We start from the raw sequence: 19,119 nt of genomic DNA, 5'->3' as shown, positions 1-19,119 counted from the left end.
ATTCAAAGAATCCTTTCTTATGGAAATACCCCTCCAACTACTTATATCTAAATGTATATGTCTAAATAGGGACGATTTCACTTTCTTTTATAATAGCAGTGCCTAGAACAGAACCTAACACATAAGAGACTTACTTAAAAATTAAATTAAATTACTTAAAAATACTTAAAATGTTTATTGAATGACTTAAAAATCTACGTAAAATTCCATTGTTTTTAAAATTAAACACAGAAAAATCAAGTTCGCTGGCTGTTATTAACATCATCTTCTATTCTGGATAGCAATCATCCATCCACATTTTACAAATAAAACAAGTGGAAAGAAGTTAGGTGACTTGCCCAAGATCAGACAAAGTATCTGAAACAGAATTTTAACTTGGCTCTCAAACCACTATCCTACAATGTAGAAATATTTTGGATGAATGAGTTACCAAACTAGATTTCTTTGAAAACGGATACTGTCTCACTTTTTTATTTGTATCCTCAGTACTAAACAGTGTTTGGGTACAAAAGCCTAATCCTATTTTCATCAGGCTTGAAAGAGAAAGGGTGTATACCTGAAGTAATGTGCTATTAGCAATACATACAAGTACATATGTACCAAGAGTTAGGAGAATATGGCATCACTACAAATTTTATTGGGGGGGGGAGGGGGGGGAACTGAGGCAATTGTACTTCAGTGATTTGCCCAGGGCCGGAACAGTTAGGAACAGTTAGTGTCTGAGGCCAAATGTGAAATCGGGGCAGATGCTCACTATGTCACCTAGCTGGCCCCACCAAACTCTTAGAATACAGAGTCATTGAAGCTTCTTTGTTTTCTGGGAAATAAAGTGAAACGTAAATGTATAAAAAAGTTCAGTCATTTAATTTGATTCTCTTACCAACCTAGTGAAATAAACTACTAAAGATAATTTTCCCATTCTGCAAATGAGAAAATTATAGCTCACATTTAAATGACTTTCCTAAAGTTATGCAGTTCTTGGTGGCATTTATTAAACCCAAGTCATAACTACCCAGAGGTATTTATGCTAACCTCCTACCTAAAACTACCAGATTGTGCTATATAGTCACATAGCAAAATCCTTCTAATTTAGTGGCAAGAAAGTGAGGAAATGAGAGAAAAATCAGAACATGTTTCTGCCTCATTTTAAACAGAACCCAAAACTTTTCTACTCTGATAGAGTAGAAAAAGCAGAGAACCTGTGTTTGGACAATTCTAGCATCTGTGTGACCACGGGCATGTCAGTTAAATCTGTTTTTTAATCTTTTTTATATTGTGGCCTTGATTTACTTCCAAAAAGCTAAACTCCTCACCCTAATATAGACTTTAGCAATAGTTCTACTTAAGCCTTAACAATTTGTAGGGGGCAATGGGACTAGCCCAGGATCACAAAATTAAGAAATCAGTTAAATCAAAAGGTTTCCTACTCATTCCTTCAAGATCCCAAAAGACTGGCTTTGAATTCAATAATACTTAATAAGTATCATCAATTATACTATGAAAAATTATACTATGATAAATACTGCTATAGTATGATAAATAAATCAAATTTTTTGATGGAATTTTTCCTACAAGCTTCCTAACTTAAACATCTAAAAATTTTTGTGCTACTTAAAGGAGGCATTAAGCTTTAAAAATTCAATGAAAGAAAAAGTAAAGAAAAACATCCATTACTTTGGTTTTGTCTAACAGCATGCCACTCCACACTCAAATCTTTTTGAGCCTTACTTTGTTTCCCCAATGAAAAAGGTGACTGGAATAAGTATCTGTCTTCTCCCAGCTTTTAAAAGTTCTATGGATCACTGGAAATCTGTAACTAACTTTTGGGGAGTTTGTAAATACAATCATCATATGCAGAAGTTCACTCTTTCCCGATTCCTCTTTGGCAAGTAAAGATACACAGAAATTTCTAATACTGCTAGAAACACAGAAATTTCTAATACTGCTAGAAACATTCTTCCCAATTATTTAACAATCAAATTCATAAACTTAAACATCCTTATATAAACTGTTTTTAGGGCTAAATATGGAGAACTATAAGGATTATTGAATGCTACTAGACCATTCTATCTAATAATATATTATTGATGCCTTTTAAAAACTTACTAATAAAACAACCAGAATCTCTTGCATCTTATGACACTAGTTTAGGAATAAAGATTTTTTTAAAAGAAAGAAAAAGCATTATCCTGATACAGCAAAAACCATTGAAGAATGGTTTTATGTCTTAAGCATAAAGTGCTCTAATCTGTTAACTTTGCTACAGTTAATACATGGTATGCTGCTTGAATTATTAAAAAAAAAAAGAATGCAAAAGTGAACTGTGCAATAATTTATCCTCACAGATCTGAATTCTGTAGTAGTCTATCAGCAATCATTTATTTCTCCTTCCCAACTCAAATAAGTTCTTAAATCACCCAGGAGAACAAAAAATCCCACAAGCCTAGTGTAGGGAAATATTTTTTCATTTGGTTTAGGATGGTTAGAGCCTGGGGAGGTGGAGGGGGAAAGAGGAGATACTTGTTTTGTTTTTTCTTCTCCCCCCAAAGGATAGGAAAGGGATTGATAGTTATTTGACTTTCATTTTCTCCTGTCAAATTTAAATGTATATTTCCCTCCCAAAAGTGGCTAATTCGTTACCTTCAGGCCTTTAATTTCCCCTTAGGAAAATCTTTTCTCTACTAAAATTTTACTATTAATAAAATTTTTACAAAAAAGTAATTTCGCCTACTTGTGGAAATATCTTAAATACTAATCTTAAATTCTAAATAGATCTTAAATACTAAAAAAAAAAAAAAAGCCTTTTAAAAAATTAATTTTCCTAACTTCCTCATTTGTATTCCCCAATTAATTTTGATAATTTGAAGCTACCACTACAGCCTTGATCCCAATTCATATATACTAATTTTTATTTTGTCTTTTTTTCAAAGAACTACATTCAGTACATTCAGGTGTATAAAATCATCAGGAGACTAATAATGTGAGTTGCATGCCAGTTTGACTATCCCAAAACTGAAATAATCTTTAAAAGGTTATCTATCCTATACCTACCTAAGAATATATAAAAGGGGGGAATGTTTTGCTATTCAAGATCTCCAATAATATGAAATTCTTTATCAAGGTAGCAATTCCACTTCTGGACAGATTCACAAAATCTCAGAATCTGGAGCCCACCTGGCGCAATTCATACCTCAATAAAAATTCCTTCTAGAATATGACTACTTGTGAAGTTTTTCTTATAGGGAGCTTAAACTAGTATCAGCTTTTGCTTCTGAGGCCTAAGAAAACCAAGTTTAATTCCATTTTCATAGTCCTTTACATACTGCTAACTATCATTTCTATTCCCCCACAACATGCTTATCTGATGGTTATTTCATTCAGCCCCCAATGAATTCCTTTTCCATATAAGTTCCTTCAACTCATTATGACATGGAACCGAGATTTGGATTTCTACTACAGTAGTTTCCGATATGCAAAGTTCAACAATGAGTGTGTGGAATATTAAGTAATTTGAGTCTAGATAATGGTTAAGTTCTTGCTGGGCTAAAGAGTGTCCCTAGAAGGTGTCAGAGAAAGTGACAGTAGATTATTTTTAAATAGGTGGAAAGAAGGGTATTATAAGCAGCAGGAATATGTCTCAAGCAAAGATAGGAAGAGTGTTAAAGAAACGTGAGAGTATTTATTTGGCTGGAAAAGAAGCTAAGTTGTAGGAAACAAGAAATTTAAGTGGTGATCTGATTGTGGAGGGCTGTGAATACCAGGCTAAGAGAAACATGAACTTGATCCTTTACAAATTTTAAGAAAGGAATGACATGAAAGTGATGTTTCAGGAAAACTGAACTGGCAGACTCTAAAGGACAGAAAAGACTTGACAGCAAAGAAGTTTCTTCATTTTGATACAACTTTTAATTCAACATTTCATAGCTATCATTATTACATAGTCGCCATTCTTTACACCTTTTCTCACCAGCCACCAATAATAAATTAGGATCCCTTGTAAATTTATTATGGACCCAGGTCCAGAAACTATGTAGAGTGAAAGGAGGGCAAGCACCACCAGAAATATCAGCCAAGGCACTGTCCTTTCTCTACCAGAGAAAGCAGTTCAGATCTTGTCAGGCCAAAGAACAAGGAGGCAATAAAAAATAAAACATTGTCTTAAGCAGGTCTACATTTTAATACATTACAAGCAAAAATACTTACATCAAAATGATTACTACACATAAATATAATACATCTCACACATCAGCACTTCAGAGATCTACAAAATACTTGTATTATCCTAACTTCACAGATGAGAAAACTAAGATTCAGAGGTTGACTTGCTCATGGTCATACCACCAATAAATACAAGAGCCAGCTGAGAACCTAGTTCTCCTGTTTGTAAAGCCCATTGCTACATTATAAGACATCAGTCACCCCAAAGTTAACAACATAAAAAGAACACAATATCACATTTTCGTTTTTCACTGTTTAGCTTTCTAACTTATTTGCGATTATAAAACTATTACAGCCATTTTCAAGAATACAAAATCGTAACTACCAATACTCAGGATCATACAATGAGTCAACCTACATTTTTAACATAACTTACATTAATATATATTTCTTTAAATGCTTCTCCAATTTGAACACTTTTAAATGAGAATGATATAAATTACCACCTTTCAGCTGAATGATGTGGATTATAAACTATACCCTGTATTTCCCCACACCTCTTTACCCAACCTTCCACACATGCCAAATATTTGGTTTTTTTGTTATTTGTCAGGTGATAAGACTTTTCAGTGTTCATTAGCAGAAATTCTAAAGGAATTATGTGATAGAAAGTGAATGTCCCATCCATTAATCTGATAGAAGATTCAAAATTTATCAACACTGTCACAACTTTGGCCAACCAAACCTATACCTTATTATGATAAATTGACTATAAAATCCTAAATAATTCTTGCTTAAAACCTGATTAAAAACAAACAAAAAAATTAGAAGAAATGTGTCAAGACCCTGCAGTCATTCCCATGGAAGGAATAAAAGATGAAGCTATGTTGGAGATGAACATTCTAAGTCATATTTAATTTCTAATCATGTTCCGACTTCTTACCAGATTTGTGCTTAACAAAATGAAAACAGATGTATTTCACCTCAAAACAAATCAAGTAAAATTAAGAGGCAAATTACCCATTTTTTATAAAACTATTTCCCCTAAGACTTCTTTAGCAAAAGTAATGTACAAATCTGGTTCCAATAATAATGAATTTTTAAATGAGCATTCTTACTCAAATTCATTTGTTTTTAAAAAGCAGGTTCAAAATTTTTAGGTCTTAATTCATAAATTATATGACTATTTTTACCTATGAATTTAACTATTCCAGAGCTCTGAGAAAAAAGTAAAGATACAAAAGCCTAAATGCCAAGTTCTTGTCCTTTCAAACATTACATGTTATGCTGGACAATTCCTTAAGTTTATGATCTAACACACAAATAATACTAACATTATATGCAGTACAAAACAGGATATGTATTACTTCCTCTTCTTAATGCAATTGTTACTTCCCATTTCAAACATTTCTAAATGATACACAAAACAAGTCTTATTTTAAAATTTAAATAAATTACAACAAATACTAAATATATGCCGAACTACAGAAGCATAACTAGATAAAAGCATTATGCTTACTGAAGATTTGCATGAAAACAACTGATGAAACAAATAGTTATGACTAATTTCATAGACTGTGTATGCAGTTGTGGAAAATGTGCTAAATGAACAGAGGGAAATGGATTCAAATCCTGTCTCTTGACAGTTGGTTTCATCAAATATTAGCAAGTCACTTAACCTCTTCAAACTTCAGTTTACTCATTCATCTATTAAAAGCTCTTTCCCTGCACCAAAGTTTTTCTGAGATCAAATGAGAAAATAAAGTGCTTTAGAAATATTAAAGCACTATCCGTTATTCATTTATAAAAATTTTCACTTTAATAATAAACCGTAACATGCTAATCAATAAGAATATAAATACAAAGAATGAAATAATCACTATTCTCAAGGAAAAAACATTCTCTTTAACTAAAGCTTGTGTATTAGCTCTACAAGGGAAGGGACTATCTTTTTGCCTATTTCTATCTCTAGCATTCAGCACAGTACCTGGGCACATAGTAGAGATTTAATAACTAATGATCATTTGGAAAAAAAAGAATCCTTAGACTGACATACTTATTTACAATTGTGCTCTAACAGCAAGCAATTTTTCAGTAAAGATTTCTGGTGGCCCTTGATCTCCATAACACTCAAAACCTTTTGCCCTCTATAATTTTGTTAAAATGATACCGAATTCTTGAAATATGGCTAGCGGTGAGGAACTCATGAGACAAACATCTGGAAATTTGAATCTTATATTCTAGATAAATTCAAGTTGCAAAGTGATTACAATTACAACACTTTGTCTTCATATGAAACAAAGATAAGTAACTCCCACTAGTTTGCTGGGCATGCAATTATATTCAGATAATTGTGTCATCAGCAAGAAAACTATACCATATAATTAAAAAAGGCAAATTTATTAAGACAAATTTTACTAAAACCTTTTCAATCATACCCAACAAAATTTATATATATATATATATATATATATACACACATATAATATATATATACTTACATTTGATTTTTAGCTGCTTGCCTCTGAGCTTTGCGTTCTTTCCTTTTTTGATCTGGTGGCTTAGCAAAAACAATTTCAATATTTTCTCCTTCTAAGTCTTTGCCATTCATTTCTTCCATTGCCTAAAAATATCAGGTGTTGAATCAGTGCTAAATAATTTTCAACTCAAGGTGATTACAGAACTTTACAGGTAGTAGACAGTCTAAAACAAGAAATCTTAACTTGGGGTCAGTAAAGCTAGTTTTTAATAAAGTCACAAAAGAACTTTTAAAAATTAATTTTATTGGATTGAACTTAGCTACATAACTTCACTTCTTTATTTTTTTAGCTTTACCAATAATCTTTTGATAAAATAAGTGGAAGGTTACTTGCAGCTCCCAAAATCTGGTTAGATAATTCTAAATGTCCTTATTTAATTATTCAAGACACCCTCTATCATACTTTCCACTTGTTTACCTTTACAGCACCATCTCTCTCATCAAAATGAATGAATGCATAATCCTTCAGTTTCTTCACTCGTTCCAGTTTCCCGAACTGACTAAATGCTTTTTCTAAAATCTCCTCTGTTACGGTATTGGCAAGGTTACGTACAAATAGCACTTTCACCTGAAATGAGAAAAAATAACCAAAAAAAAAAAAAAGATTTTCAAAGTGCTATATTTTCTAAATTTTAGGTATAAACTATTTCACATTCCCTATGAAAATTCCCTAAGGTATATTCTTAATAATTAAATAACACCCAACTCTGATATCCAGTAAAATAGGGGGTGGTATGGGTTAATATAAAAAAGCATGGCATCTTTCCTTCTGACCTCAGAAATAATAGGATCTTTTGCTATAGCATTATACCAAATTACAAATCCTTTTGTTGTTCTAGTGATAATGGGTGTGTGTGTGTATATATATATATATATATATATATGGATTGGAAATGCTATGTTGTAGTTCACACTCATTTCCCTGAGTTCTTTCACTGGATGTAACCAATTCTCTGCATTAATAAACAAATGGAACTGATTTGGTTCATCTCATTGTTGAAGAGAACCAAGGCCATCAGAATTGATCATCATATAGTATTGTTGTTGAAGTATATAATGTTCCCCTGGTCCTGCTCACATCACTCAGCATCAATTCATGTAAGTCTCTCCAAGGCCTTTCTGAAATCATGCTGTTGGTCATTTCTTATCAAATTTCCCTTTCAATGGGCACATATTCTCAAATGGTAAAAGAATTGACTACAAAAATACTAGAACCATTTTTGTGATAGAAAAGATGAGCAACCATCAAAGAGCTGAGTAATTTTATGTTAATTCAACAGAATGTTACTGAATTGTAACACTTATGGATCATGTAGCTTCCACAATTTAACTGTTAAGTGATTGCTAGGGTAAATTTACTTAATAGCCCTTTCACATACAAAACAACTTGGAGTGGCTGATAGAAGCAGTTGTGGAGGGAAGAGAATTAGAACAATTTAAACATAATTTAAAAGGAAACACCAGTGAATATATCCCAAATTTGGCAGACATGTGCAACTGTCTACCATACTTTTAGAATAAAAGTATTCTTACTTGGGGGTGAAGCACCATTGGAAAAATGATATTGCTATGAGAGGTATATCATTAAAATTTTTTATCTACATTGCAGGTCACTGGATGTCTAAGTTCAAAATTGATTAATGGAAACTATGCAGAACACATGACAAGTTTTCCATAAAAAAATTCTTAGTTGAACATACTATTTTGTATTGAAACAACTAAAATATCTCTTAACTTAAAACTTTCTTTAACTATTAACATACTAAAGTTCAAACCAAGAAGCAGCAAGGAGATAATGTAAAAAACACTACCTCAATTCAGAGAATTTAGGTACATATCTAGTCTGTGAAACTTACTATGGGTATTAATTTGGGCAAAAGCCAACTTTCCCCAGTTTTTTTCTCATTGCAGGGCTTGAACTAGATAATCATTAAATTCTCCATTAAATCTAGTTCTGAGAAGCTACACAGTTTTATTATATCATGGAAAATCTGCTGAGGATTCATTATCCCATCCCAAAACAGTGCTATCACATTCCCAGCAATATGCCCAATTCATCAGAATTGAGGCCAAGAGTGGACTATCCTTAAGTTCACAGTACTATTAGTAAAGGAAATTTCTCAGGTGACCACAGTGAAAATTGTACTCCTCCCATTAATGTTGACTTGAAAGGTGTTTGCTTTTATAGAAAGTCTCTACTGATTTCTGAAGCAGTATAACTAATAATAGCCAAATCTTGTTCAACTGCCACAGCTCAGCTGGGGCCAGAACAAACAGTCACTATTTTTAGGCATGGGACTTTAGTCTAACAACAATCGAGTTTGGTGCCATCATCACATATATGCCAAGCTTTAGCTGCTCCTAGCACAATTTCATACTGCAAGATCCTTTACTGTATGGGTTAAATGTATAGCAAAAATATGCTCCTTCTATTAACTTTCTCTTAGTAATCACTTGGAAGACTGTTAAAAGTTTAATCACCACACATACATGCTGTAATAAAAAGTCCAGCTTTAGAAAATGATTTTTTATAATAAAAAAAATTCCTCAGTTTCCCTGTAAAGGAAAAAATTTTTGCAAAAAAATTTGAGGCCTACAATTAATTATGTAATACTTTTAAATGTCTTTTTTATACTTGTATAAAGTACTTATACTTTGCCTTGGCAAAAAACTTTCAGTACAGTACTATTTAGTTAAAAAAAAAATCTTCCCTGGTTCTCAGAAGCCAGCTCTATCCTACACATCCTCCCAAAAAGTGATCTTTTACATGAACAATTTTATCAAGATTTCACTTTTTTTTATCCTTTGACAAATGTGAATGAATAAAATAAGAACTAGCCTTTAGAGTAGTCAAGGTTTGTAGAAAGGCTTACAATACTCACCATTACACTGAAAGATTGTATGTTATTATTAGCCCCTTTTTATACATGAGGAAACTGAGATAGAGGATTAAATGACTTGACTATAGTGAGAAAATTAAATGTCTAAGGTGGAATACTCAAGGCTTCCTCGGCCCAGGTCCAGTGTTCTAGCTACTGTACCATGTAGCTGCTAAAGGTCTTCACAATTCTAATAGAATTGTTCAAATCTTTATTACTTGGAAAACAAGTTTCCTATTTGAATATTTCCTTTAAAATGAGATTTTATCATTACTGATTAGAAAATTGCAAATTAAAACTCCTGAAGCACCACTCTATCAGATTGGCTAAAATGACAGGAAAAGATAATGATAAAAGCTGGGAGAGGATGGGACACATATTGTTGGTGGAATTATAACTAATCAAACCATCCTGGAAAACAATTTGAAACTATCCTCAAAGGGCTATAAAACTGCACACCCTTTGAATCTAGCAATGCCATGAACATGTATCCCAAAGAGATCACAAATGAGGGAAAAGAACTGACATGTACAAAAATATAGCAGCTTTTTTTTTTTGATGGTGTCAAAGAATAGGGAATTAGGGAATGGCTAAATGGAATACTACTGTGTTGTATAAGAAATGATCAACAGGCTGATTTCAGAAAAGCCTGGAAAGACTTACAAGAACTAATGCTGAGTGAAGTGAGCAGAACCAGGAAAATATTGTAATTGTTTGATGATCTACTATAGACTTAGCTCCTCTCAGAAATTTAGAGATCCAAGGTAATTCCAATAAATTTTGGATGGAAAATGTGGATGTGTCATCCACATCCAGAAAGAACCATGGAGACTTAATGCGGATCTCAAAGCACACCATTTTCAATTTAATTTCCATTTTGCTGTTTCTTTCTCGTGATTTTTTCCTTTTGTTGATTTTTTTAAAAAACCTAAATGATTTATGGAAATATTAAAAATGAAACGTACACATATAACCTTTAACAGATTGCTTGCTAACAGAGAGGGGAGAGAATATTAATATAATAAAATTTTCAAAAAGTGAGACTAAAACATTATTGAACATCTTCTCAATTGTTAGTTACCTTTGCCATGACTTCAGGATCTGGATCTTCTATAGGATCAGCCCATTCAACTGTGCCCACATTTCCCCAGACTTTCACTTTGCCACTCATTAACCTACGCCTGGCCTGAGCAGCAGTTTTGTGATCTTCATATTCAAGGAAACAAAAACCTCTGTTCTTTTTCTTATCATCCGGTTGGTGGTACAAAATGACATCTGTAAGGCCCTCTGAAATTAAAATAACCCTCTTTAACAAACTATACAAAATGAAAACACTAAAAAAATTTTTTTAAACCTAGGATGTAATTAGTATCAAAACAAAAAAATTTTGGCTCCTTCATTTATTTAGATCAAGGTCTTACATTATGATTTTTCTAAATTGAAGAGGAATTCTAGGGCATGTTTCTAGTGAATTTCCTTTAATCCAATTAAGAATTTTCCCCCAAACATAAAGAAAAATTTAAAAATCCAAGTGTTTTTATTAGTCAAGTTGTTATATTCAACTAGGATTACTGTATTTTCACAACTTTAAGATACAAAATAAATCCAAATGGAAATACAATTAAAATATTAAAAGCAGACAAAAGAAAGTATTTTCTTTATTCCAAGCCAAAGAGTAGATTTAACCCAATCAAATTTAATTGAGGGTTTGGGGTAATAGAATTTGCTGTGTATTTCAGCTTATTAACAAGTTATTTGAATTTGACAAACTTGACTACTATTTCTTTGAAATTGTGCTTTTCCAAAGATAAGGCAAAATATAATAGCCAAGTTAAGTTACTATAGTCTTAATTTGAAAGACTGCCATCTAGTAGTTGATTCAAAGAAATTAGTTTTTAATGACTCACAATCCCTAAGCTACTGCCTCATCTAGCTGCTAAAGGTCTTCACAATTCTAACAGAATTTTTTTACAGATGGATTCTCTAATTTTAAATAATACTTATAATAGGAAATACAATGAATATTTTTTAAAACATAAAATTTATCTCCACTTGAAAAATAAAAAACAATTTCCAGTAATACAACAGACTTACTCTATGTTCAACTTACCTGTTACTTTGCTAAATTCTTCAAGAATCTGCTCCTTTGTTTTACTCTTGGGAATAGACCCAACAAAAAGTCTATTATTTGCAACTGAGATGCAAACACCAATGTGTTTTCCAGAGCGAATTTCATGATTATTATACTGGAAACAAAATAAAATTTTTCTTTAACTTAAAAATTACTCATCTTTAGACAATTTATGTAACACTGAATCCTTATCACAAATTCTGTAAAATTTACTAGATTTCTTATCTATATAAGTCTCATCAATTAAAATATGCAAATCAAGCATTAAATACCTTATGCATATAGAACCATGTAAAGTTATCTATATGAAATTTTTACGTACCTATGGAACATACACAAAGCAATTCACAACTTACATGAATTCATTATGGTAAGCAGTGCAGTTGTCTTGGAAAATTACTAGATTAGCAATAAAATTTATCTATTTCACTCTGTTTTGGCAACCACTATCTCTCCACTCTTCCTCAACACCTGCCATTACACTGTATCTTACTATCTTGCATGTACTAGTTTCTATTATTCAGCAAGGTTTCTTCCTTGCTCAATAAAACACCAGGAGAGGGGAGTGGGAAAGAGGTATAGGGCCAAATAGAAGGATAAGATGAATTACTTCAACCTATACCAAAAAAAAGATTCAAATTATTAGTTGTAACCCCTTCTTTCTCCTTCTATCTCACAATGCCATATCCTACATAGATCTAATATATTTTCCACTCTCTAATAGGCTTTTATACTTTCCTCAAATTTACAAAGGTAATGAGACCAAAAAAATTTTATGAGAAAGTAGCTGTAATATAATACTCAATCTGTACAAAGCAACCCAAGATATATACGGTTCAAGATCCACAGTCTGGAGATGTAGATAGGATAGACTAAAGGTAGTTTGTTGTCATCCAGCTGTTTGTCATTTCTGACTCTCATAATGCCATTTTGGGTTTTTTTTTTTTTTTTGCTAAGTTATTGAAGTAATTTGCCATTTCTTTCTCAGGGTCATTTTACAGATGAGGAAACTGACAAATATGGTTAAGTGGCCTGTCTAATGTCCCACAGGTAAATGTCAGACCAAATTTGAATTTAGAAAATTGAGTTTTCTTGACTCCAGACTCAGTCCTCTAATCTAATTTTACAAGCCAACTGCACTGCTTACCATAATGAATTCATGTAATGTAAATATTACCTACTTGCCCCTTAAAGAGTTACTAAGAGAAGCAATTTCAATATCCAATGAAGTATTAACATCTACAAACTAAGAGTCTACAAGATATAGAACAGAAGGAAGAATATATGTATTACATATCTAAACATGGAAGAAACAGAGTAAAATAGTGTCTTTGTTTCAGGAGCTAACTCATCATTTAATATATTGATTCCTCATTACAGAAAACTCTTCCCCTCAAATACTAATACTTGTGTTCAGGTAAGACTAATGAAACAACAGGTCTTTCTTCAAACTCATTAAAGCAGTTTATTGATGTAATGCTAATAAAAACTCCTGATGCTAATAAAAACTATACTACTTTACATTTATAAGTTTCCTTTGCTTATATTTTATATCCATTTCTAATCTTTAAGCATAAATTCATGACTTATGCAATGCTCAAAATAGAAAATTGCCCTAATTTGGCATATTTGACCCATTATTTGTGACTTTAGTCTTACTTCTTTCAACTGTCACCCAAGTCTATTTTTTTATGCAAGATTTGTATTCAAGATACCTTTGAATAGACTAGTATATTACCAACAAATTTCTAGGGTTTTCTTTATATACCAGACTTGCATATTGCTGAAGAATGACATGACAAAGTCACAATTGGTCTTATAATTTCATAGCAAATAAAGGAAAGGTAATAAAATTCTAATTTAGGCTATAGATTCATAAAATTCTAGAGCTGAAAGGAACTGAGAGATCACGGACACTTATTCAGAACTTATTTCACCAGTGACAAAGAAAACAAGTCAAGAGACTTGCAAAAAATTCTATGCCAAGACAAATCGGAACCTTCTCTTCTGACTCTAAATAAGAGTCACAAAGGATTATGATCAACCCATGTGGAATAGGCACAGTGATGAAAATTCTGTAGGGTAAGCAAGATGCAGGATTTAAGAGTCTTCATATCAATGAAATCATAATTATTTCTAAAGTTTTGGACTTAAAAATCTCAAAACTTTTTCTATTTGCAAGCTATGTATAGTGCTAAACATCCATTTATTTTCTCGATATTCTGGTAAAATGAATATCAATATTCAAACTACAGATAATCCACAAATAGCAAAGTTTATACTCTAATGTAGATAAGACAGATAAAGTAGCGAATTTAAACAAGTTTCTAGGTATAATACTTAAACTATACACACAATCAAAAGGAAAAGTTCAATTGCTGAACCTTACTGTCTTGTCTACCATAGAAAATATTTTATCAATCCTTTTTCATTAATATAATTAATAGGATCTAGCTACTTCCAAATATGATAGGCCATAAAAGTTAGTGAATTAGCTTGAGTACAGCATAAAGCAACAAGCATCACAGGTTTAGAATGTATTATCTGCTTAGCTATGTAAAATTGATCTAAAACTTTGAAAAGGGATACAATTGACAGTTAAGGATCTGCTATAGAACCAGAAAATAAAATTTCAGCTTGAGCATCATTAGCTAAATATGTAAAAAAATGTCCCTCAAAGCACAGATGGCCTAAATGTGTACCTCTCCATTCCTCCCATCCTCAACAGAAAGAAGGTCAGATAAATATGGATAACATTCCACTTCGGACATGGCAGTTACTACAACTAACCTGTCTTAATTATAGCTGTTTGTCCAAATGTCACTTAGCTTCAAAACATCTTTTTTGCTTCCTCATTCTTAATAAATCATCTATCAACTCTAGTGCATTGCTCTGCACTATCTTCCAAAAATGTCCCTTTTGAGGCACTGCCACCTTTTCCTGGATCCTCTTCTCTTACAATGCCTCCCTCCTAATTGCAAATATTTCCTGAATATAGTAGGCTAAACACACTTCTCAAAAAAATTACCTATTTTCATGATATTCCTGCCTCACAAACTATTTCTCAACCTCCTATTCCCCAAAGTTCAGTTTAAAATTCAAAGTCCTCCAAAATAATTACTATGTTAAAAATCACACTGTTAAAATTCAACAGTTCTTCAACCAATATAGCATGGCCTTTCTGTTCTTCTAGCTCCTTTCACCATTTACTTAAAGACAACTCATGGTAAATATTGTAGCTGTTGCAAAAAAAAAAAAAAAAGTGATGAAATAGCACTTGATGGAAGGAGTACAATTAGAAGAGAATCCTGATTATCAGAAATGTGCCAAATGGTTTATAAGAATTTTTTTTTGGCTGAGGCAATTGGGGTTAATGATTTCCTCAGGGTCACAACAGCTAGGATGTAAATGTCTGAGACTGGATTTGAATTCAGGACTAGCACGCTAACCACTGTGGCATCTAGCTGCCCCCTTTTTTAAAGTTTAAAATCCATTATGACAGTGAGATAAGTACTACTAATTACTGTAAAAGAGTTTGACTAGCTGGTCTCTTATTTCTCCAGCTCTAGATTGGTGATCTTGACATGGCGGCACACAGAAAAAAATACGGGTTCTTAAATTAAAGGACTTGGGTTCAAATTATATCTGTCTAATCTTTGATAGTGACTAAGTGTTAAACATCTCATTGGACCCTCAAAGAATATATCTGTAAAATGATCCTTTTAATTGTTATTTTATGATTCTATAGTCATTCATTAATTATAATCTTTTGTACGAATGATTCCTTTTTTTCCTTCTGTGAAGCCACCTTTTCTTTTTAACTACAAAGGTGGAGGCAGCTAGATGGGATAGTAGATAGAGAACAAGCCCTAGAATCAGGAGAGCCAGAGTTTAAATCAACCTCAGACACACAAAACTTACCAACTGTGTGACTCTGGACAAGTCACTTAACTCCAAGTGCCTCATACAAATAAAATAATTACTAGAGAGAAAATGTGTTAATAAACAGTCATCAGAAGATTTGCTTTCCCATCTCACTTCAAACACTTTCATTTACTGGCTTTGTAACCACTATCAAGTCACTTAACTCCTAGAGCCCACCAATTTTACATATTGTAAAGGAGCTTTTTAGTTTGTTTTTTTACATTAGCAAACTATATTAATGAATTATGATTACAATGATAAAATTCCAGAGGGCAAGAGTAATCAAATCAGTACTTTTATTTCATGTTCTGGACTTTGCTTTTATATGTAAAAGCATTCAGTAAATATGAACTCATTGAATGTTATAAGCTATTTTTTCAATTTTATAGGTCAAATTGTATCAACAATATACATGGAAGTGACAAAATTCTGTGCTAAATACAGCTTAAAATGTTGGACATTGGCTTAAGTCTAAAGGGTCTCCTTGCTGAGATTAGGATTTAATGCATATCATTGTTGGGCCACAACTTGTTTATGTAAGACTTTCCTCTTTCCAATGCCTAGTTAATAAAATATTCTCAGGAGAGTTATAACCAGGATGACTAGAATAATTTTTCTCCTCTGAACTCTTACAGCACTTGTCTATCATTTCACTATTAAATGATCTTATGTATTGATATCTTACACTGTTGAATTAAACTTATCTTTCATGTTTATGACTTTCTCCAAGTGGAATAATACTCTCCATGTGGGCAAGGCCCTATTTGATCCTCTGATAACAAGAAGGCTTTGTATACTGAAGTGCAACTAATAAAAAATATTGTTAAGAAATAAAAAGCCAAATCTTAAGAGTATCCAACAGTCAACCCTTCTTTATCATCACACTTCCATTTTCTACAGGTCATAACAAAACATCTGTTAGTAATAAAAATCCCCTATAAGGGAGAGGACTTGTTACTACATACACCAATTGATAAGAAAACCACTATTAAATTTCTCAAAGAGAATTTTTCCTAAACACTTTCCTAAACAATTCATGGATGTATAAAATATGCTATTTCCTTTTTCTTTCATCACAAGATAAACTACACTTCATAAGTAACAAAGTAGACAAGTCTCCCAGGAAATATGCAAGATGGAAAGTACCTAGAATCAAACCCTCAAATCCAATCTGTATTAATAACAAAACTACATAATATGATCTTAAATCTAGGGAGAAAAAAAGTAATTTGGTAAAATTGGTTCTCAAAAAAAGTTATGTAAGAGACAATATACCTATAGCATACTTCCATTTTTAATCATCTTTAATAATGAACATTACTGCATACAAAACAAAAAGTTGATTTGTATAAGTCCAGTGACAGAAAATTGATTAAAAAATTTATTTTTGAAAATATTTGTCTGCTATATTCCAATTATTAAACTTTTCCTTCCCCACTGATCTTGTCAGCCCCCTCCTTTGATGCTGAAAAGTAGACTGATTCTTCCTCTCACCATGGTCCTGACCACAGTTGTAACATCTTTTCAGGGTTATAATGCAAACAGCAGATTCTGGATTCATCCCTACTAAGCATATATTGCTATCCATGATCATTTAAATTATCGTGCTATTTATGTTTATATTATAGCCATTTATATTATAGTGCTAACCAAATTCAGGGCAAGATGCTACTACTGCCACTACTGCTTCTGGTTTTAAAGGTCGTGAAGTAATCTTACAGACAAGGCATAAATACAATAAGCAAAGAGAAGGTTTAAATTAAGAAAAAGATTTTTTTCTGGGTTAGGTTTTAAGAGATTAACCAAAGGGATAACTTCAATAAAATAAATAAGATCTTACAATAGGTACATTCAAAATTAATTTCATCAAGAGGAGCAACAAAGCATGGGAAATAGTGCAGGACTCATAATCAGGAAAAACCAAGTTCAAAATCCTATTGTGGAGGCTTACTAGCTGTGGAATTATAGGCAAATCTTTGAATTTAAAGCCAACTCTCTAAGCTTATAGATGTATTTCTGCCTGCATAGGTGGAAAGAGTTCATACAAAGCATCTTATCTACTTGTATTCTGACACTCTATGAATAATATCTGAAAGACTAATTTCTTAAAAAGACAGAAACTGACCATTTCAGAAGGTACCTATCAGAACATGCAACCAAAATACCAGTTTTACTGTTTCTGAAAATCTTCTCTATATTCTGGTATCAAAATGTTATTAACACCCTGCCAAAATACCAGTTTGCATGACTGATCTGATCCCTCCAAAAAATTTTAGTACAAAGTCACAGCTAAATAATCAGACATTTTGCAGATTTAACAAAATAAAAAATCTGATTAAGAATTATCTCTCTCTAGATAGATTTTTATGTAACTATTTCTCTAATTTATGGGTTGCCCAACTTTTTAACAGCTTAAGATTTTAGCGCTACAAAGTATCAATGCCTCTGTTAATTAATGGCGATTCTGTGAGATGATCTCTTAATTCTATGATTTTATTTGAACTACCAAATGGGGGAAAAAAATTAGATAAAGAGTGCCATTGGGAAAAAAATCACTGGAAAGCTATATATACATATATATATGCGCCTTATATCTCTGAAGTTGGAAACATTAGTATGATAACTTGGGAAGGGGGCATCAAAAGAACAAAAAATGTGCAAATACTTCCTTTTAAAAAAGGAAAAGACTAAAGCATTAAATCCTTTCTACAAACATACTCCTTAAAGATCTGGTGTCCATCAAATATCTGAATTTTATAAGTAATAATTTTGAAATATTCAAAACACCCATTTAGAGAAGAAAATGGTGGTTCAGCAGAGAATCCAAAATTACTTTATGTCTTTGAATGTGGAGAAAGAAGGCAAATTTACCTCTTGTATTACATTTTATTTGGGCAAATATTAATATTAACCAACACTCCTAACCATAAGAGAAAAATATGATGGCAAGGGGAAAAATATCAGTTTATGCTTTAAAGTATACTTCAAATAGAGAATAATTAATTAAATCAATTAATTAAAGTAAAAAAATAATAATTTTCTGGTCATTGGCCATAACTAAGTTCTGGCAACAATCATCAAAATTGTTACCAGAGATGAAAATAATCAACTTACCTAATAGAAAAAAATGCCCTTTTCAGACATGCTGACCTAGCCTAAATCAAGTGTTTTTATCAATTTGCCACTGATTATTAGCTTAACTGTTTTTTAACAAGATCACATCAATGGCAAAAGTCATTTGATCAGAGGCAGATCATGAGGGTCTATGATAAAGAACTTGGCAGAACCACATCTAATGAAGCTATTTCCTAATTGATTTTTCAATATTTACATAGCTCTAAATTTTAAAATTACAAAATGTTATCATCAAACAGTCTCAGAAATTTTGCCTCCTCATTTATCTCCCATCCAAACAGAGAAAGGAAATTCAATAATCATTACTGTAGAGCATTAAAGAACCTTAGAAATAGACCACCTAATCAAACAAA

At 32.0% G+C, this 19,119-nt stretch overlaps 1 protein-coding gene across 9 annotated transcripts in view; it reads right to left on the bottom strand.

Moving 5' to 3' along the window:
• The window catches only part of SYNCRIP (synaptotagmin binding cytoplasmic RNA interacting protein), a 35,203-nt gene that overhangs the window by 9,105 nt on the left and 6,979 nt on the right, over positions 1–19,119 (bottom strand). For all 9 annotated transcript variants that reach the window (XM_031964554.1, XM_031964556.1, XM_023503098.2 and 6 more), the window contains 4 exons: positions 11,687–11,822; positions 10,658–10,863; positions 7,116–7,265; positions 6,660–6,781 (listed from right to left, as the gene is read on the bottom strand). In XM_031964554.1, coding sequence (XP_031820414.1) covers positions 6,660–6,781; positions 7,116–7,265; positions 10,658–10,863; positions 11,687–11,822 — 614 coding nt within the window. The remainder of the gene's footprint in view (positions 1–6,659; positions 6,782–7,115; positions 7,266–10,657; positions 10,864–11,686; positions 11,823–19,119) is intronic.

The sequence above is a fragment of the Sarcophilus harrisii genome, chromosome 4 (assembly GCF_902635505.1).
Source record: "Sarcophilus harrisii chromosome 4, mSarHar1.11, whole genome shotgun sequence".
Lineage (NCBI taxonomy): Eukaryota > Metazoa > Chordata > Mammalia > Dasyuromorphia > Dasyuridae > Sarcophilus > Sarcophilus harrisii.
Note: the sequence above shows the minus strand (reverse complement) of the source record. Positions and strands in the feature narration are given on the sequence as shown.